Source organism: Sinocyclocheilus anshuiensis, unplaced genomic scaffold, assembly GCF_001515605.1.
Source record: "Sinocyclocheilus anshuiensis isolate Anshui unplaced genomic scaffold, SAMN03320099.WGS_v1.1 scaffold648, whole genome shotgun sequence".
NCBI lineage: Eukaryota > Metazoa > Chordata > Actinopteri > Cypriniformes > Cyprinidae > Sinocyclocheilus > Sinocyclocheilus anshuiensis.
The window spans coordinates 374,778-397,623 of record NW_015557156.1 but is presented as its reverse complement, the minus strand read 5'-3'; the positions used below and the strand labels follow the sequence as shown (position 1 = coordinate 397,623).

The 22,846-nt window shown below is 36.7% G+C and overlaps 1 protein-coding gene across 5 annotated transcripts in view; it reads right to left on the bottom strand.

The window, feature by feature from the left end:
* Window positions 1-1,261: 1,261 nt before the first annotated feature.
* Window positions 1,262-22,846, bottom strand: part of plppr2b (phospholipid phosphatase related 2b) — a 52,793-nt gene continuing 31,208 nt past the window's right edge. For 2 of the 5 annotated variants that reach the window (XM_016473334.1, XM_016473333.1), the window contains exons 4-8: window positions 9,730-9,850; window positions 8,260-8,510; window positions 6,183-6,359; window positions 5,120-5,259; window positions 1,262-2,313 (exon numbers count right to left, since the gene is read on the bottom strand). In XM_016473334.1, the coding sequence (XP_016328820.1) occupies window positions 2,202-2,313; window positions 5,120-5,259; window positions 6,183-6,359; window positions 8,260-8,510; window positions 9,730-9,850 (801 nt within the window). In that variant the 3' untranslated portion in view covers window positions 1,262-2,201. Of the gene's footprint in view, window positions 2,314-5,103; window positions 5,260-6,182; window positions 6,360-8,259; window positions 8,511-9,729; window positions 9,851-22,846 lie in introns of all 5 variants that reach the window. The other 3 variants (XM_016473335.1, XM_016473336.1, XM_016473337.1) reach the window with 3 other exon arrangements.

Below are 22,846 nucleotides of genomic sequence, written 5' to 3'. Positions count from 1 at the left end.
TAGGACCATGTGATATTTCAGTTTTTCTTTTTTAATAAATCTGCAAAAATGTCAACGATTCTGTGTTTTTCTGTCAATGTGGGGTGCTGTGTGTACATTAATGAGGAAAAAAAATTAACTTAAATGATTTTAGCAAATGGCTGCAATATAACAAAGAGTGATAAATTGAAGGGGGTCTGAATACTTTCCGTACCCACTGTATATATACTGTCTTAATAACGTTTTGAATTTGTAAAATCTTTATGCACAATCACAGGACAGGACCAGAGCCCTTAGGAACTTCTATTTAGCCTGTGTATTTAGACTCCTTAAAGGGGTCATACGATGCTACATGCACTTTTACAAGTTGTTTGAACTGAAATGTGTGTTGAATGCGGCTAAAGTAAACATTCTCTCTGAGAGCAGCTCGGAAGAGAGGGGCGGGGCCAGCAGAGCTCATTAACATTTAAAGGAAAATGCTGCAAAAATGGCTTGATCTGAAAAGAGCTGTTTTTGAGAGAAGGGTATAACTGCAGCCTGGAGATCTCCAAATGGGGCTGAAGCCACAGCCAATGGTGAAAGTCTTTGCGCGAGGAGACCCCGCCCCATTTTGGAGGTTCTGCCCACTTTTGGAGTTCACGCCCCATTTTGGAGATCTCCGGTCTGCAGTTATATCTACTTGGTTTTTGACAGGGTACAAAATTTGTTTTTTACACTACCATTGAGAAATTTTAACCAAACTATGTTACAGACTTTTCATTAAGACCCCAAAGAATCATATCAACTTGTGGAAAATGGGCATCCTATGACCCCTTTAAGTTTCATCAAGCACCACCAGAGGGCGATCTGCAATAATAATAAAACAAAATTCAGACCATTTCCTTTTAATTAAATGTTTAATTAACAATCAGCTGATCTGCAAGAATCATCTATCTTCATATTGAACTTTAAAGTTTATTATTATTTTATTATTTTATTTATTTATTTTTTACAAAATGAAAGGAGGGTTATACCTGAACAGTCACATTCAAGCACCATGTTACATACAGAGGCTTTATCTCACTTCCTTCAGTGGATGAAATATGTAGAAAAATGTTGGCTTACAAAATAGCCAATCACATCAATAGACAAAATGTCTGACAACAAGCTTTACAGAATATTTTCAGTTTCACAATCTTTTCAAAAAAAAATCACAAATGAGTGTTTCACGCAAGTCTCTTGTACACATGTTCAGTAAATTCTACAGAATGAAGTTGTTTAATAAAAACGTATGTAAAATGCCAAAAAAAAAAAAAAAAAAGAGTTATTTACAAAATATTATATAATCTTATGTGAGACACGGACAGTTGGTAAGATGTATCCCATTTACCTTAGGATGAAACCTGAGGTGATTCCTTAGTCTCTGTATTTTTGGTTCTGGATTATATCACTAAATTGACTTAAACTGTCAATAATTCTAGCAGGAAAATCCCAAGGGAAAACATTCACATTTTATACAATGTAAGATATAAAACATTTGCTAAATCCTGTACATATTTGTCTCCTTCACATCCCACCTAACTGGTGCTGAAATGTTATTAAATATATTATAGTCTTGAAAACTGTCTCTGTACAGCTATTGATTCTCTATAACCCTATTTCTGAATAATGCAATATTTTGCTCCATGGATACTTAACTTCAATACTTAGCCATAAAAATAGTGCTAACAATCTATTTATTATCTTTCAAATATGCTTAATAGTAGTTTGCTACATCCTACCAATCTATATTTCCAAAAATAGAATCGATTTTCTTCCTTTCACTCTTAAATGTCAGTAGATGTTAATTTAAATCTTAAATTTCACAGTTTCTGTATGGCTGTTAGATGAGAAAATCTTTTTAGAATGTACACAGAATGTCAATGTCTGGCATTAATAATGCAAATACACTGCAAATTTACAGAGATGGAAGATTATTATCAGTTGGAACACTTTCCTTTAGCAAAAATAATACAAAACACCCACCCAAAAGATAAGAGACAGATACTATGAGGATTCAGACAAGCATGAGGCTGTCATTACAAAATAATCCCGATTCAAATGAGTGGCTATTGCTGTCATTGTCTCTGTCAGCCAGTAGGGGGCAGTAGAGGTGAGTACGGGGAGCCTCTAGACCTGAGTGGAGTATGATCTTGTGACAGAGGGTCTAGGGCGAGCGCAGGTAGAATATTCCGAAGGCATGTCTAGACTGCGCAGGAGATGGAGCGACGTGAGTGGATGAGCACATCGGGAGGGGCGGGGACCAGGTATGGCTGATGGTCATGTGATGCCTGTGTACAAAACCCCTGGAACCTGCTGAGGATAGAAAACAACGCATTTCTGAAAGAGTGCAGAAGGGAGAGAACAGGGTCAAGGTGACATTTCACTACTGAGGGATGCAATCAGGGTCAGAAAATAACGTGGGTTGGGGCAAAAATGCCACCAAAATGAACATAAATGCTTCCAAATTCAAGATAAAGAATAAAAAAAAAAACAATTTGGCCTACCGCTGTTGCGATTAAAGTGAAATGAAAAATGAATAAAAAGTGTTGATGGCTGCATTACATTTAAATCTGCTAAAGTTGCATCTGATTATTATTTTTTTTTTTTTTTGCAGCACTGAGCTCTGTTGAGCTTAAGAATGCGATGCCAATCAGAGGCATTTAGAATGGTCACTGCTGAAAAGTTGAATTTTCTCATCATAAACTACAAAGTGCAGATACAAATGTAATTAAGAGATTTATTTTGAAGAGTAGACAGCTTCAGCGATTATTACGAGAGTGTGTAACTCGCGCTAGACTTTAGTCATGGACTGCATTAGAAATGGGGAACGTCTTCACTTGCTTTAATTTATTCCCAGTTTGATTAACTGCTGTGTTTTTCATGCTAATAATAATTTAATAATTAATAATAATAATTAATAATTTATGCATTTAGCAGACGCTTTTATCCAAAGCGACTTACAGTGCATTCAGGCTATACATTTTTTACCAGTATGTGTGTTCCCTGGGAATCGAACCCACAACCTTTTGCGCTGCTAACGCAATGCTCTACCTACTGTCCACTATCCACTATATCACTATATCTTGATTTTTGAATGTGTAAAAAGCAAAAAACTATGTCATAAACTCTTCTTAGCTTGCTTATTTTGTGTAGCCAGAATGGTGTGCCGTTTCTCCAACACTAATATTTTTTGAATGCAAACCGACCAAAATATTTTTGTCATAAAATTGCAGTGCCCTGTAATAATACTTTTACAGTATTTTTAATAATTTGCATATCTTTTGTGGGCTATTTAAATTATGCAATTGTGTAAATGCATGTATGCCACCTTTGAGTAGCATTATAAAATCTGTAAATAAACATAAATGCCATGTCAGATGCAGTTTCTGTTCCACCTCTGCAGTATAAATATGGCTTTTGTTGATGTTGATAAAATTGTATTATCTATAACAGGGGTTTTCAACCTTTTAGGACACAAACTCTCTACATTCATCTAATTTCACACGATGCCACACCGCATTCAGTGTCACTTGATTACAATGGGTTTTATTGTCTTTTGTCATGTCGTGTTGCACCACTCGCGTTTGTTGTAGACAGGGTGTTAGTTATACTGAAACATTAAAAATATAAACAGCTTACTAAATTTAGTGTGACGGCTGAGCCTAACCCACGACCTTTTGCGCTGCTAACGCAATGCTCTACCTACTGTCCACTATCCACTATATCACTATATCTTGATTTTTGAATGTGTAAAAAGCAAAAAACTATGTCATAAACTCTTCTTAGCTTGCTTATTTTGTGTAGCCAGAATGGTGTGCCGTTTCTCCAACACTAATATTTTTTGAATGCAAACCGACCAAAATATTTTTGTCATAAAATTGCAGTGCCCTGTAACAGTTCCTGTTTTTTTTAATAATTTGCATATCTTTTGTGGGCTATTTAAATTATGCAATTGTGTAAATGCATGTATGCCACCTTTGAGTAGCATTATAAAATCTGTAAATAAACATAAATGCCATGTCAGATGCAGTTTCTGTTCCACCTCTGCAGTATAAATATGGCTTTTGTTGATGTTGATAAAATTGTATTATCTATAACAGGGGTTTTCAACCTTTTAGGACACAAACTCCCTACATTCATCTAATTTCACACGATGCCACACCGCATTCAGTGTCACTTGATTACAATGGGTTTTATTGTCTTTTGTCATGTCGTGTTGCACCACTCGCGTTTGTTGTAGACAGGGTGTTAGTTATACTGAAACATTAAAAATATAAACAGCTTACTAAATTTAGTGTGACGGCTGAGCCTGCTTTTCAGTCAGTTTAACCATTTTACCATCTGTGGTATTCTTTGCTTTTTGTTTTTGCTCAAACTAAAGTGCACCAAATCTGCAGTAACCGTAGCCAATGAAGATTTCGCTCGACTAGCTGGGAGACTAGTCAAATTGTCCCCTCTAGCAAAATCTTTATTTACACCTGTATGCTTCTGAATCAACAGGTGTTTGCCCCCCTTAATGGGTGCTAGCCCCACAGTTTGAAAACCACTGTCTATAATATTGTGACTGATTGAAGCAATTGATTTAATTTAAGCATTTGAAATAAATACAAAACACATTTAATAAAGCAATTATAAAAACTGTGTAGACAAAGCCAAAAAATGACCCTGGAAATCAATTCCATTGGGGAAATGTTGCCCCTTAAATAAAAATGTAATTTCTGACCCTGGATGCAATGCTTGCTTAGAATCTGGTTAATACAAGGAGACTATGATATTTTTTGGAGCAGCCTTCACATCTGAAGCATACCTATGATGCCTTAAAAATGCTGTCTAGGGCAACTAACTACTAGGCTTAGGAAACTGAGCTAATGAGAAAAAAACAATGCTCCAAACTCCTCTTCAGAGCCAATAATATCAGTATTACCACATTCTGGATATATGATCCCATTATTCACGGCTATTTTAAAACCACAAGTATGTGGGCAGCAGACCTCATTCAGCTGAAGAATAGGTACATTATTATACAGTACAGTTAGCTGTAAGCTCTTGTTTAGATTTCCCACGCCTTCCTGGTGTCCAATGCACCCACCCATCACCCCTTACCTGAGGGCCACTTAACTTTTCGAGTGGACTCTCTACGCAGGGCATGGCCACCATGGGCATGTTGAGCGAGGGCTCCTGGCGTGGAGGGTGCACAGGGGGCGGTAAGGGTGGCAGCTGAGGCTGGGTCTGCTGGAAGTTATTGATCACACATGTGACCTGGAGGTGAACCAAGAGCAAGGGTTAATAATGACAATAAAAATGTGCGACTAAGGCATTTACAGTACGACAATGCAGGATCTGCCTCTTGTGGATTAAGGCTTTATGCCCAAAACATGTTCAGCCTTGGCATGGTTATGATTGGACTTGATTTAAGAGGATGAAGGATGGAATCTAAAGCCAGTGGATTAGCTACAGACTCACTAAACATCTGAGTACTAGTATTAGCTGTTAAACAGGTATGTGCTCAGAGTAATGACCTGTTTTACCCTCTGACATGGCGTGAACAAAGGCTTCAAGATGCAATTTTATGATGCAGATTTCAGCTTTTCTGTGATCTTGTAGTATATGCAATACTCTATTTTTCGAAAGTCTGGGATCAGTAAGATTTTTTATGTTTCTGAAAGTCTCTTAAGCTCACCAAGGCTGCATTTCCTAGATACATATACATTAAAAATAGTAATATTGTCAAATATTATTACAGTTTAAAATTTTGTTTTATATTTTCATATATTTTAAAATGCGATTTATTCCTGTGATGGCAAAGCTGAATTTTCAGCATCATTACTCCAGTCTTCTTTGTCACATGATCCTTCATAAATAATTAAAATATTCTTATTTGCTGCTCAAGAAACATTTCTGATTATTATATGCTGCTAAATATTTTTGTGGAAACCATAAAACATTTCATTCATTTTATTATTTACTGCTGAATAGAAAGTTCAAAAGATCAGCATTTTTGAAATAGAAATCTTTTTTAACACAATAAATGTCTTTACCGTCACTTTTGATGGAAACCTCCTTTCTAGACAATATTGCTTATTCCTTCAAACTTTTGAATGGTAGTGTATGTTCTTGAATGGGTATGCATTGAACCGCCTGGCTATGGCGTATTTTGGTCTCCAAAGTTGACAGATTCTCACCAGAAAAGCGGCGATAGCTCCTCCGGTGAGATATCCAGCTAGAGCATCAGACCAGTGGTTGCGGTTCTCAGCTACACGCACGATGCCCACCAGAACAGCCAGTGAGAGGACAGTCAGACAGAGAGTGGGTTTGGTCAGCCTTGTGCCTTTAGTCCTCCATACCAGAGTTATATACATCTGCAGAAAACACAAAATACACATTGGTACAATATGCATTAATGCACATCTATCATGACTATTTGCTCAGCAATACAACACCTCAAACATTCCAAATGAGCTGTAGATTTTTCCATGTATCATGCCCATTCTACCCTTTTATTTTTATTTGCCATGTGTTGTTACTTCAAAACACTGCCAGAAGGCCAGCAGCATCTCTTCTCTTCAATGTTGCAGATGAAGCCGGAGTTTATTGTGTGCTGCTTAATGGAGCTTCTAGCTGTTTCTCAAACTACAGACAATGTTCTTCTCGTCTTGTTGTCTGGGCATCCACTTCTCTCTCTGATGGTTAGATCCAGTGGTTTATGAAATAGACTTCATCCCTCAAAAGAGCAACACTAATGGGACTAATAGGCTTCTAGAGGACATTTTTGAAATGAAAATTTGACTTGAAACTGGAAAGTTTACAAAGACTCACAAGTGCAGGGGCGTGTTTAGAGTTTTATGGACCCTAAGCAAGGTGTCCCCAGGGGCCCCATGTGTTGTTACTTCAAAACACTGCCAGAAGGCCAGCAGCATCTCTTCTCTTCAATGTTGCAGATGAAGCCGGAGTTTATTGTGTGCTGCTTAATGGAGCTTCTAGCTGTTTCTCAAACTACAGACAATGTTCTTCTCGTCTTGTTGTCTGGGCATCCACTTCTCTCTCTGATGGTTAGATCCAGTGGTTTATGAAATAGACTTCATCCCTCAAAAGAGCAACACTAATGGGACTAATAGGCTTCTAGAGGACATTTTTGAAATCAAAATTTGACTTGAAACTGGAAAGTTTACAAAGACTCACAAGTGCAGGGGCGTGTTTAGAGTTTTACGGACCCTAAGCAAGGTGTCCCCAGGGGCCCTCGCGGTAGAAAATGTGTAATTGCATGGTACCTAAACACGCTATACAGCAAGTGCGAAAGACACTGCACTGCCATCTGCATACTTCATTAAACAGCACAATCATTTCAAGTGTGCTAATAATAGGAGAAGGATGTTGAGTACTAAATCAACACATTATGATAATTTCTTAAGGATTATATAACACAAACTTCTTAGTACACTGGAGTAATGGCTTTGCCATTACATTGTCGAGTGTGCTTTTCCAAACACAGCCAAAAAGTAATGAAATAAATACATAATTTCAAACATTAACAATCATTTACAATATTACCTTGCTTCACTGTATATTAATTAAATGCTAAAATGAGGAGCTGAATTATGAATTTCTTGTCTTAAGAAATTATATCTTATTTACTATATTACATTTTATTGTATTTTGGTATTTTGTAATTATAATGTTTTTTTCAGAAACATACAAATTAAGAAATGATATTGTAAACTTTTAAAATGTAATTTTAAAAATATCTAAAAATAAACAACATCAAAAACCATTATTTTTAAACTGTATTTTTTATTGTATTTTTATTCAATAAATGTTACACTTGTGAATAGAATTATGAATTTCTTTCAAAAACATAAAGTATAAAGAAATAGTATTGCAATTTGGGCTTTGCCATGACAGCAAAAAATGTAATTTTCAAAAAGATGTAAAAAAAAAAAGAAGAAAAAAAGAAAGCTATTTTAAACATTAGATTGTAATAAAAATTAATATATTACATATTGAAAAAATATATTAAAAATTGTATTGTATTTTGGTTAATTAAATGCTAAACTCGGGATCAGAATCCAGTTATGTAAGATCCAGCAGTAAGATATGCTGATATTTCCAGCAGGGTCATGACCAAATATTGTGAATCATCGTTGCACAGGAGCTCTGTCATCTCTTGAGTCAGTTAAAACATCAGCACTATTAAAAGAAAGGATGACTGTGATTTCTTTGCATGCTGTGTCATGTTTGATTTCTTGTCCTGGATGCACTCACCACTGTATAGACAGCTGAGTACATACTCAGCGCTGCGTCCTTGGAGGGGAAAGATTTGCGGGCGGAGGTGATGAGGTAAGGGTTTCCGGTGCACGCTCGCCGCTCTGTGATGTACTGCAGCGGTGAATGGCAGCCTAGTGCTGTGTAGTTTGGACGGCAGGTAGACAAGAAATGAGGTGTCTGGTTTCCTGTCACTACCTGCCCTGCATTGGCAAAGATGGTGGTGGTAAAGAGGCCAAAGGAATACACACCTGAGAACAAGAGAAAGAAATAATTTCATCAACCACTTGATAATTATGAGAGGATTTTCACATACATTTGGACATTTAAAGCAGTTTGATATACAGTCTACCATTCTAAAGTTTAAGGGACAGTTCAGTTTTTATTTGAAAGGATGCATTAAAGTGATCAAAAAAGTCATTAAATTCTAGATTTCTAATTAGATTTCTGTTTCAAAGAAATGCTTTTCTTTCAAACTCTGTATTCAGCAAAGAATCCTAGAAAAATGATCAAGGTTTTCACTAAAATATTAAGCAGCACACGTTTTCAACATTTACTCACCCTCAGGCCATTCAAAATGTAGATGAATTTGTTTCTTCATCAGAACAGATTTGGAGAAATTTAGCATTACATCGCTTGCTCACCAATAGATCCTCTGCAGTGAATGGGTGCCGTCAGAATGAGAGTCCAAGAAGCTGATAAAAACAACACAATCCGTCAGACTCCCAGCTATCAGTTAATCTCTTGTGAAGCAATAATCTGTAATAATTTGTAAGAAATAAATGCATCTTAAAATGTTTTTAATTTCAAACCATTTCTTCGAGCTGAAATACAAGTCCTTTATCTATAATATTGCTTTCTCCAGTTAAAAAACCATCTCATATGAATCTAGACAGAAATATGCACAAATCAAGCACTGTTTAAAACATTTCTAAACAAATATGTCAATGGATTTTGATGTGAGAGGACAACAGAGGATGGACTTTTTCACTGGAGGAAGCATATTTTGGCCAGAAGTGACAGTTTAAAGTTAACTCCCTTAATGATGGATTTGTTTCTTATGAACATGCAGCTTTTTGCTTCACAAAACATTAAATGATAGACTCGAGTCATGTGGATTATTGTGATGTTTTTATCAGCTGTTTGGACTCTCATTCTGACGGCGCCCATTCACTGCAGAGGATCCATTGGTGAGCAAGTGATGAAATGCTACATTTCTCCAAATCTGTTCCTATGAAGGAACACACTCATCTACATCTTGGATGGCCTGAGGGTGAGTAAATGTTCAGCAATTTTTGGGTGAACTATTCATTTAAAATAGAAAACAGTTGTTTTAAATAAATGCATGTGCATGCAAACAAACACACTTAAAAATTTGAATGCAGCAGGAAAAGTTTAATGCTATGTGTTTGGAAGATTAACAGTTTGAATAAGTATTCAAAAAAACAACAACCTTGAAGCATTGCTTACCAAGGAAGCGGACAATGCGTCTCAGCAGCGGGTTGAAATAGCAGCAGTCAGCCGTAACAATTGTCTTCTCCTGCATGGCCTCAGGTTTAGTGAAGAAGGATGCGAGCTCCCCCAGCAGAATCTGCAGCAGACAGACACAGGAATGAGATTTCTCAGGTGCACATAGCTTACAGAGAACAGCGCTTAGGGGGGAACCACAATATTTTTCCTTAAACTGATTAAACTGATTCCCAAATGTACCAGGAAACATTTGTCATTGTCAAGACTGCTCATGTTCCGATTCCAGAATTTACAAGAAATTCCGGAAAATGAGAGAATCTCATTTTCAATCCCATACATGTATAAATGCTAAATGCACCAGCACAGCTGAGACAGGTTTTAAGTTCAATATGCCCTAATGGGACTGCATTCATAAAACATGAATCCTCACAGATTGGAAAGTAACATCACATGCTGACTGAAAGTCAATGACAAATAAAAGTGTCCATGACTAATGGGAAAAAAAGAGCTAAACTCTAGTTTAGTTCTTTAAAAAAGTACTCTATATATTTGTGTTGGTGTTATATGGTTTTGAAAACCTGAAATTTCCTTTTTGAAAAACATTTTCAAGAAAGGTTTAATGACTCTAAAAATGTTATGTGGTGTAAACATTATGTAAAAACGTAATAACATATTCCTTTATATCTTGAATACATGTGAGTATATATTTATCCTGAGTTTTAAGACACTCTTTGACACACATCTTTAAGTTCTCCAGCCATCATTTTCTGTTTTGTGTTTTTTTCTCTGCATGTTGGTTACACCATCTGAAGCCACATGACTTTGATTTGGTGGAAAAAAAATGTTCAAATATTGATAAGCACCATAGCATTTTTTTCTCTAAGATATAATAATAAAGAAATGACTTTCTTGGCTTTTTTCTTCATTATAATATCTGGACAGTATCATTTTTCTACTACATGTTCAGCAAAACGAGTTTTAATTCAGAAAATAAAAGCATGCTCATCATAGATGCAGTGTTTTCAAGTCATTGTATGAATGAATTGCATTTTCAGCAATTGCATTCAATGGAAAACACAATACAGTTTCTATACAGAAAATACAGTACTTTGACTGCTTTCATAAAGACACAATTTGCTATGGAGTTCAGTGTCTGAGTTAGTTCCAACTAACTAATGGTGAAAAGGTTTATGTGCTATCTCAAACAGCAGAAGTCTGGCACTGAATATCACAGAGACACCTACTTAACATAACTGAAAGGTCTATTGAACTATTTAACCTCCACAGACATGAAGATTCAGGTCAGTGTGTGGTAAAAGAGGTGCTTGTTATTATGCATTGTTGCCTGTGCTAAAAGATCTCATCCTCTGTCTAATGCCTAATTTTTCACAAATGCCACTCTAACCCTCTCGCTGAGGGAAAATGGAAATTATTCAGGGACATAAAAGCCTGAATTTCGGAGTAACCTTCAAATGTTTAGTGATGTTCCATGAATGATATTTTGTGGGGCATATTGCAGCGTTTTGAGGGCTCTTGTCTTGTGGTATAACAAAAAAGGTGAAAATAGACAGACTGAGGAAGAGTAAGAGACAGAAAAAAAGACCCTTGACATATCTGAAGTGCTCTGAAGCTGCAATGTTGAAGCAGCAGTGATACCAGCAGCATGGTGCTTTCAAATCCTTAACACACATCACGATTACAACACACCTGCTCTGAAGAGCTTCAAAACTCTGGAAAAACTATGACACACACACACACACACACACACACACACACACACACAAAACACTTGGAGTTCAATGAATGCCTCAGTGTCAAACAATAAAGGCGCTCAAAGCACTCTTTGTAGAGTAGGGTTGACATTCACAGATACATTAGGGTTGTTTTGTTTTGGTTAGTTCTGTATAAAACAAAGCAGAGTATAAAATTGAGCATTTAATGGAAAAAACGTCATTTAGTCATTGAAATGCGATAGTTCACCCAGAAATAATAATTCTGCCATCATTCCATACTTGTAGGACTTTCTTTTTTTTTCATGGAACACAATCATGCTATCATTCTATAATCATTTTTAATATTTTGAACTATACACTGATCAGCCGCAACATTAAAACCACTCACAGGTGAAGAGAATAACATTGATTTTTACTATGGCAGCTGTCAAGGGGTGGGATATATTAGGCAGCAAGTGAACAGCCATTTCTTGAATTTCATGTGTTGGAAGCAGGAAAGATGGCTCTGATGAGGGCCAAACTAGTGAAGGCTAGACGACTGGGTCAGAGTATCTCAAAACAGCAAGTCTTGTGGGGTGTTTCTGGTATGCTGCAGGCATGTACTGGCTGTAGGGAGCACTGGGACTTTCCCGGTGGGCCAGCCGAGTAGTTGGCTGATTGGCGAAGGAAGATCTCCCCCTCCCCTAAATAAGGCGCTGTTTTTAAAATGCAGCACATCGGTAACTGCAAAAGGCTAATACTCCAAATGTGTGATGAAACGGTGCTACACAATTAAACCGTGCATCCTCCAGCCGTGTGCAAAAGCAGACTGAATGTGCTCTGCATGCACTTCTGCAGCTCTAACAGGTGATAAACTGCAAAGTCGCTTGATCCATTCAGATTTGACTCAGAATTTTTTTATGCAGTTTTGTGTTATACATAAAATGTTGCTGTTATTACTTACAGTATATTAAATATTGGGGAATATAAATCACTTTCATAAAGGTTGTTTTCATAACTTCTGCATGTTTACACAAATTCTATAGTTTATTATTATTTACTTTATGAACCATTGCCAGTGTTACTGTCAATCCAAACCTGTATGACTCTGTCTGTGGAATATATAATAGAAGTCAATGGTAACCAAAATGGTTGGTTACCAAAATTGTTCAAAATCACAGAAGAGAGAAAGTCATACAGGTTTGGACAACCTGAGTGTGTGTAAATGATGACAATTTAATAGCAGTAAATTTACTTTATGGTATCCTAGCTCAAAATCGGTGCTTTACTGTCAAGTGCATTTCTATGTGACATAAATGCAGTATTAAGTGTATTTGCAGTACATTCAACAAGACTCATCAGTGTTTGTTTCTGTCCGTTTTTATTTATTAATATATTTAGTCCATTTTAAGGCTCTAACTCCAGCAAAAACATTCACGGGTGAACTCATGGGCTGGATTTGTTCAGGGCCAAATTTTAGCCCCAGTCCAGCCCTGGTATGCAGTGGTTAGTAGCAAACAAAAGTGGAGCAAGGAAGGATGAACCAGCATCAGGACCATGAGCACCCAAGGCTCACTAATGCATGTGGGGAGCAAAGGCTTGTCCGTCTGCTCTGATCAAACAGAAGAGCTACTGTAGCTCAAATTGCTGAAAAACTCAATGCTGGCCATGACAGAAAGGTGTCAGAACACACAGTGCATCACCTTTTGCTATGTATGGGGATTACAATGGGCATGTGACCATGGAGCAATGGAAGAAGGTTGCCAGGTCTGATGAATCATGTTTTCTTTTAGATCAGGTGGATGGCTGGTGCGTATGCATTGTTTGCCTGGGGAAGAGATGGCAGCAGGATGCACTATGAGAAGAAGGCAGGCTGGTGGAGGCAGTGCTATGCTCTCTGGTCAAGGTTCTGCTGGGAAACCACTCTGCAAAAATTGTTCAGGAATAGTTTGAGGAACATGACAAAGAGTTCAAGGTGTTGCCTTGGCCTTCAAATTCCCCAGATCTCTGTTCAACTGAGCATCTACAGGTTGTGCTGGACCAACAAATCTGATCCATGGAGGACCACCTCACAACTTGCAGGACTTAAAGGATCTGCTGCTAATGTCTTGGTGCCACAGATCACAGAACAACGTTCAGAGGTCTTGTGGAGTCCATGCCTCGATGCATCAGAGTTGTTATGGCAGCACAAGAGGGACCTACACAGTATTAGGCTGGTGGTTTAAATGATGCGGCTGATCATAACATTTGAAAACAGTGATAAAAAGCAAACATTTTCTGTGACTTCAATTTTGGTCTTTTTCTCACACCGTATGACTTCATAAGATTTATAACAGCTTTATATGGACAACTTTTAAGGTACTTCACTGGAGATTTTCAGTAATTTAGGAGATTTTGAATTAGAAACTTTGGAGCTCGAACGCTTTTACTTCCAAATCTGATGAAATGGTATTTAAAATAACCTAGTAATATTTAAATGAAAAATATATGCAAAATGTCTGACTTTAAGATGCATATTATCATGCCAATTAAAGATGTGGAGAGCTGAATGTATGTTGTCTAGCCTGGGAGACACTATGACTTTATAATGTATGTTCAGGACACAAAAGACACACAGACCTAAAAACAGAGCACACAAAACATTAATGGCAAATTTTTGCACACAAATGAGTAGAAAATGAAATCCAGGTGTCATAAAACAAGTTACCAAACTTGACAACAACATCAACCAAAGCATCAGTGCAAATTACACAACTGTGAAAAATGCTACTTAATTATTTATGCCCTATTGCATGTTAGGAACACCTGTATTGCAAAGTTTTTAGATTTTATTTTATTTACATTTATGCAAGTGGCAAAACATAAAAAAAAAAATCAGTTCATGCAATTCCCTGGAACTCAAACCTTGGCATTGCTAGCAGCATGTACTACTGTTTAAGTTACAGTAACGCTACTTAATTTACTTAAATTAATACTGTTAAAAAGCACTTAAAATTATGGATAATTATACTTTATACTTTACTTGGGAAGTCACTATAAACATAACAAACAATCCTAAATAATATAAATTTACATTTTTACATTTGTGTGTACTATCCTTTTAATTGTTCAGTTCATGTGGCATATCAATTCCTTGTTTGAACTGATGTGCCACAATTATTCTAACAGTGATACTGTCAGCAAGCTTTTTGCTGTAGTTTTGGCATATATAATGAGAATGAAACTGATAAAGCAGCAAGACGTGCTCAGTGTTTAGCACCAGCAGCAAACCCCCAAAGCCACATCATCCGAGGTCCGATGGAGCTGTCATTGTCATGTCATAAATTAAGAGACAAGGTTGAACTTGTCCTCTAGAAGCTGTAGCTAGAGAGGACAAAAAACATGGTCTTTAGAGCGGATTAATGGAAGCTGTTGAAGTGAAGTGCTTACATGTTTAACTGATGAAACAGCTCTGCTGACTCTGAAGACTTTGAGGGAAAGACAGACGGAGGGACGGGGACAAGGAGTTCAAAGCAAAAGGAAACGGAGAGAGATCGATAGTGAAATCAAGCTGCAGAAAAAGGGTAAAATAAAAGAGGAAAGAGAGATAATGGCTGAAGTGAATGGTAGGGATGTCTGTTTCCTGAGGATATCATATGGTGTGTGAACAATGTAGACACAGACGTTTCACGGCGGCTGGGAAAGCTGTCAAATCAAAAGCTTCTAGTAGAAAAGTAGAGCACCAAAAAATGCAGACACTTAGTGATGTCAAAAACCCTCTGCGGTCTATAGTGGGTGTCAGACTATCGGTCAAAAAATACACCACACAAACACCTCAGAATGCCTTGAGGTACTGAGAAAACAATCACAAATACAATCTCAAAGAAGCACTGCAAATCAACAACAATATTACAATATACAACTGTTCATGTATTGTCAAAACATACACTACCAGTCAAAATTTTGGGTTAACTCTCAGCGCTAGTACCCTTGCGGTTAGTGCGCCGACATACAGCACAACTGCACTCACGGCGACTCAAATTTGAATCCTGGCTCGTGGTGCTTTGCTGATCCCGCTCCCCTCTCTCTTCACCCACTGCTTTCCTGTCTACTCTACACTATCCTGTCCAAATAAAGGCATAAATAAATATTTTTTTAAAAATGGCGGATCGCAGACTTATAAGTGCATTACTGCCACCTATCTCTCAAATGGACCATTGACAATCCTAATTGAGATTGTAGATAGAGTGTCAATGGTCCATTTGAGAGATAGGTGGCGGTAATGCACTTATAAGTCTGTGATCCGCCGTAAAGCAAGAAGAAGAAGAAGAAGATGTGTCTGAGAACGTGCTCAGGACAGTTCGGACATTGCGGTGAATCAGAGGTAAAAAAACAATATAAATACTGTTCAGTTTTTTGCACAGACCGATCATTTTGTATCTTTACACATCAATGTATCGTCACGAGCCGCAGGGTTTAATTTGGTTTTGTTTGTGTATGTTTTTTTGACTATCAAAGCCGTGATTCCCATCCACTAACATTATAGGAGTGACAGACTGCAACGGTTTGAGTTAAAAATCTTCGTTTGTGTTCTACTGAAGAAACAAAGTCACCTACATCTTGGATGCCCTGGGGGTAAGCAGATAAACATCAAATTTTCATTTTTGAGTGAACTATCCCTTTAAGGCTGCATTTATTTGACCAAAAATACAGTCAAAACAGCAAGTGTGAAATATTATTACAATTTAAAATAAGTTTTCTATTTTATTTTTTTAAACCGTGCTTACTCTAGAGTTTTAAATGGTAGTGCATAAGAGTTTAAATATTAAGCAGCCAAAACTGTTTTCAAAGTGTTTCTTGAGCACCAAATCAGAATAATAAAATTATTTCTAACGGATCATGTAACACTGAAAACTGGAGTAATGGCTGCTGAAAAATCAGCTTTGCGTTACAGGAATAGATTGCATTTTAAAAGATAGAAATTAATATAGAAAGCAGTTCTTTTAAATTGTAATAATATTTCACAATACTGCTGATTTACTGTAGTTTTGATCCAATAAATGCAGCCTTGCCGTGTATAAGAGAAACTTTTAAATATATATACTGACATGTTTACCTCAGTTCTTCGTACTATTATCTAAATGTGTGTATTGCGTGAAGCCTTAAGATTGACCAAAGATGGGATGGCATTGTCAGATGGGATGCCAGCAGTACTTGAACCACCAACTGTTATTTTACCCAGAAAGTTGGCAAAAGGGTCTAAATCCATAATGAAGGTGCAGCAGGCAGCCAGAAGATTTGTGCACAAGGACAAAATTAACTTTAATTATGGCATTTGACAAAGGTCAAATTAAATGAGGAGAAGCATTGTGAAAATACAACTAACAGAAATTAAATTTCTCAGAGGTACCTGAGCCAAAATACAGTAGGTAATTTGCTCTGTAATTTTTACTGAGGTTGTGAGAAGGAAAAACAGACATGTTTGATTAAGTCTTAAAGTATGCCTGCCAAATTTACATAGTAAATACACAATTTACATAGTCTAGTCTGAATAGCTCTTAAAAAAGAACCAAAAACGTAAGTGACCTTAATGAAAAGACCAGGGGCCAGTTGCATAAACAAAGCTATGATGTTAACACTGTTTTAAAGAACTAATCTGACCAACTAGCTGTTACCCAAGTGACTTAATTTTCAGATTCAAATTAGGCCAGTTTAGTTTTTTTTATGTAAAGGAATAGTTCACCCAAACTATAAATTTGCAAAAAATGGACTCACCCTAAGGACATCCAAGATGTAGATGATTTCCGTTTATTCATCAGAACAGATTTGCAAAGATTTAGCATTACATCACTTGCTCACTAATGGATCCTCTGCAGTGAATGGGTGCCGTCAGAATGAGAGTCCAAACAGCTGATAAAAAGATCACAATAATCCACAAGTAATCCACACAACTCCAGTCCATCGATTAACGGCATGTGAAGTGAAAAGCTGCATTTTTAAAAGAAACGAATCCATCATTAAGGCATTTACCATTACATCTAGCCAAAATCCATAATAACACTTCCTCCAGTGACAGCAAGTCCATCCCCTATTTTCCTCTCACATCAAAATTCACCAAAATATTTTAAAACTGTTTTTGCTTGTAAACAGTGCTTGATCTGTTCATATTTCTCTGTTGATTCAGCTGAGATGAGTTTTTCACTGAAGAGAGCAATAATATAGAGAGAGGACTCATACTTCAGCCAGAAGCAACAGCTTAAAGCTAAAATGCAAGCAGCTTTTCACTTCAAAAGGCATTAATTGATAGACTCGAGTGGTGTGGATCACATGTGGATTATTGTGATGTTTTTATCAGCTGTTTGGACTGTCATTCTGACGGCACCCATTCACTGCAGAGGATCCATTAGTGAGCAAGTGATGTAATGCTTCATTGCTCCCAATCTGTACAGATGAAGAAACAAACTCATCTACATCTTGGATTGCCTGAGTGTGAGTACATTTTCAGCAAATTTTCATTTTTGGGTGAACTATTCCTTAAAAAATGATGACCAAAAAACTTGTAAGACTAGTCTAAGCAGTTTATGTAACCGTCCACAGATTAAAATTCTGTGAAAAATCAATAGGAATTCCCATGCTGGTTACTATGGTGCTGCTCTAGCTTTTGGACATGGCTGATGAAGCTGGTTGAGAAATCTTGCTGGTTAAGGAACCTGGTAGGAAGCCCAGCACATCAGTCTTCTATGCAGATAACCAACATTACCACATTGTGATGATTTTTTCTGCAGGGTGGTGAACCTGGAACAACTGTGGTTTATGAGCAGGACGGTATCACACCACCAACGGTACTGGACATTTCGCCGGCAGTGCAGTGCCCCAGGCGTTGGCCCACTTCTCCTCTGCCAAACCAATTCTCTCGGTGGACTGGGTACTTATAATATGCCGTCCAGTCCACAGTGACATAGAACAATATTAATAATTCATTGTACACATCATGTGCCTTAAAGGGGCTGTTTGGAACAGGAGCAAGGTCATCGTTTCTAGAGAGAAAAGGGAAATAGCAGACTTGGGAAACTGCAATATATTAAAAGTAAAGTTCAAACAAAAACAATTTCAATATTTATTTACCCTTATATCATTCCAAATCAGAATGTTTTTTTTTTCTTCTGTGGAACTTAAAGGCAGGTCATTACTAATATGTTTCCAACACAACAAAAATCATGGTCACCAGCTGTCAAATATCAAAAAAGAAAAAGAAAAAACACCATAAAATTTAAGTCACTGTTCATGGAACGTAACCATAGCTCTCATTTCATATTTGTTTTTTTTTCCACATATTTCCTCGTTCACAGTAAAAAAGCAGCAGCATTAACCTTCTACTAATATTCTCCTTTGGTGTTCCAAAGAAAAAAAAAGTAATTCGGGTATGGAGCAGCATGAGGGTGAATAAATTACAACATAAAAGAACAAATTGGACATGAGCTTATTCGGAAATGATGCACTGCTCAAACACACACAGTAACAGTTTGCTCAGCTGACTTTCCAGTTGTCCCTGAGACTGACAGTCCGCTTAGGATCTTATCTGGGTGACATGCTTGAAGATACAGGCGAATATCTGTTGTCATAGTGTTACCATGGCATCAGTATGACAGCTGATGCACTCATGCTCTTGCTAATCCAATACAGATCACAAATAGACAGCAACACATCACAGATCACATTCATTTCCACATGCTGTCAGCCAAATTTTTAGCTGTCATTTGAATACAGCAAACAGAGATATCAGCACCAGTGTGATTGCATTGATCTGTCCATAATGTGGGTCCACTGTTATCACAACCTTCTTCAATTTCTTTCATCTAGTCGTTCTTTTCTCTTGTCCTTTTAGTGGGTTTCACACTCTGTCATTCCTGATTTCTGGGATTTGTCCTTCTGTCTTTCTGCGGGCGTCTCTCCAAGTACCATATAGGGAAACTGGGTTAGCATCATTCCTCTATTTCTCTACCCACCACCAGTTCCTTCTCTCGTTCATTCTAATGGCTTCATTTCTCATGCTTTATTGTCTTCTTTAAAGTTAACACGAAATCAAATTTAACCCCATTTACTTTCCTAAAGCATCTTTTTAGTCTCATTGTAGATGATTCATAAGTGCACATTACTGCGAGGAAAAACAAATGTCAGTCTTTGTAAGCATTTGTCAAAATGTAATAACGTGCACTTCCTCTGGGATGACTTTTCTTGGTGACGGCAGGTCTAAAATACATAGAGAGTGCTCTCCGTTAGCATTCCCACCTCAATGGAAGTTGCTTGGCTGCCGCAGGACCACCTGGAGGTACACGTTTCAAAATCTGCCAAATTCTGGGTGCTTAGATCTGCAGCCAGGTTATTTTGAGCCACAAATGCCAAGTGACTATTCACTTTGCAGCTGCAGGAAACTGACATCATGACTGGCAACACTGATTGGCTGATAACACCACAAGAATTCACACAAACCCTTAATTAGTGACTATCCATGAAAGGCGGCAGACAGCATTTTACACCAAAAACAAACAGGGTAGTGGTAAAATATATGTTGTAATATAATATTTATATATAATATAATATTCAACTAATTATTTTCCATTCAAAAAATTCCTGTTTATGTCTTGCTAAGTGTTCCATTTCACTCTGAAAAACTGACCTATGCAACACTGATTGAAAATATGAAAATGATTTTTATATTAAAATAGCATTTTATATATTTTACTTTAACTATTTTTGATTAAAATACATTACTATTCAAAAGTTTGGGATTGGTAAGTCTTTTATGCTCGACAAGGCTAGATTTATTTGATTAAAAATATGGTAAAAACATTGATTCTGGGAAATATTATTACAATTTAAAATAACTGTTTTCTATTATACTATATTTTAAAATGAAACTTATTCCTGTGATGAAAAATTGAATTTTTAGCATCATTACTCCAGTCTTCAATGATCCTTCAGAAATCATTCTAATATGCTGATTTGCTGCTCAAAAAACATTTTTAGTATGTTAAAAACAGTTGCTTAATATTTTCGTGAAAAGCATGATACATTTTTTCAGGATATTTTGATGAATAGAATGTTGAAAAGAAAAGTGAGATTTTTTTGTAACAATATAAAATTTTGATCAATTTACAGTAATATATCCTTGCTGAAAAAAATTATAAAAAATAAAATATTAATTTCTTTTAAAAAATCTTACAGAATCCAAACCTTTGAACTACAATTTCATTAAGCTTTTTTATTTACTAAAGCACATTTACCATTATTTTTTTCCTCTTTTAGCTAACAAATGCACGTTTAATGCTAGTTATCATTGTTAATTGCCAAACAATTTGGTTTGATAAATCCTTCTTTTCTATTTTAAACTCAAGCACATATTTTCACTTTCTTGCTACCTAGCAACCTTGAAGAATCGCCCTTCTGTGATGCGTTTCATGTGAAGGTCACAGCCGTGCACGATGCTTGTGTTAAGCAGTGTGTTCAAATCCTGACACAAGTCATGCGAAAGGGCCATCATTTTCTCCATTTTTCATATTCCCATCCACAAACGGTCCCGCTTCTCTCTATACTCCAGCACATCTCTCACTCCATGCCCACATGGCCAACTCCCAGTGTTCCCAAGGCTGAGTAGGAGTGTTAAACAAAAGCTGATGCCTTAATCTAAGGCTTACTAAGATTAGGCTGTGGATGGTCTCTGCAGAGAGAGGTTAAACACATCCTCTGGGCATTGGTGTACACTTACAAGAGCTGAGTGCGGATGACACGGATCTCAATGAGAATATCATATTTAATGTTTCTCTCTCTTCCTCGTTCCTCTTTTACACCCTATTCTCCATCAGTGTTTTCTATTTCTCTGCCTCTCTCAAACACTTATTAGAGATGAAAAATGGATTGATGCAGCCCTATTAAAACTCATCAATTTTTTTGTTTCTATAAAAAATGGTTGAAATTATTGGCAGAAAGACTGTAAAAATGCTATAGTGAAAATGTGTTAACTGGTTAACAGTAAGTTTCCATATGATGTAAAACAGTAAGAATTCTAATGGGATATTTCATGTAATATTCCAGTTTTGGAAAATAAAAAGTCATCTAATAATTTGTAGTGAAAAATCATAAATTGATATTTGAATTTCTTATCTGAAAGTACACATTTGTTGTCAAATGAATGTTTATTGCACTATTTTAGTGTCATGTGGCTCTAACCGGATCTCATGAAAGTGCGTTTAAATGGCACGATTTTCTGTTTCTATTTGGTGTACTATTTATATGCAGAAATTGATTTTGGCGTGCATTTGTTACGCAATGTTTAGGTTTAGGGTGTGTATTATATGCACGCCAAAATGTGTATCATATGCACACCAACAAAGTGCGTATCATATGCACTCAAAAACGGAGTATTATATGCACGTCAAACACGTGTGTATTGTATGCATGCCAAAGTCACATTCTGTGTATAAATAGCATGCAAAATACACAAAAACCTTTATATTTTCATGAGACTGGGCTTGTGTCTCTTCACCACCTGGGCTTTTTAATGGTTGTCAGTATATTAGAAAGTTACCAAGCTGATTTTGATACTTCCATAGGTTAGTATATTAACATTATATTAGTTAATGAAATAATTTTTTTTAACTGTAAATGTAAATTAATTTTACTGTAAAATAATGTAAGTTCAATCCATCAAATTTTGCAACTGTATTTTTTACGGTAAAGTTCTAGCAATCACAGCTCCGTTTTTTTTACTGTACATTTCCCAGATTTTTTTTTTACCTTTTAAAATTTATTGTAAGAGCATCACCCGCTCTTACATTAATTATAAAAACAATTAGTTCCTGTACTCAGATTTGATTGGCCAAGCAGTAACAGGACATTTAACTGTTTGTATGACTCTGATTGCCTGTGTTCCCAACATTCCAGACAAGAGCATGTGATGATATAACACGGTTTCATGTTTGATATTGCTTAAAGCGGTCATCAGATGCCCATTTTCCACAAGTTGATATGATTCTTTAGGGTCGTAATGAAAAGTCTATAACATACTTTGGTTAAAATTTCTCAATGGTAGTGTAAAACAACACCCTTTTTACCTTGCCAAAAACAGCTCTTTTCAGAGCAAGCAATATTGTTGCATGTCGCTTTAAATGTTAATGAGCTCTGCTCACCCTGCCCCCCTCTCTTCCGAGCCACTCTCTGAGAGACGGTAAACTTTAGCCACATTCATCGTGAAACTTGCTAAATAGCACGTTATTAGGAAAGGCGATTTGCAAAGATTAATAAAAAAAACCTTACACACTTCTTCTGGAGGTGAAGCTGGATCACGAATGATTTGCGCGAACATAAACGCATTTAGGTAGATCGGGGACACATTCCCTTCAGAAACAAAGGTAATCCACTGCGTCTTC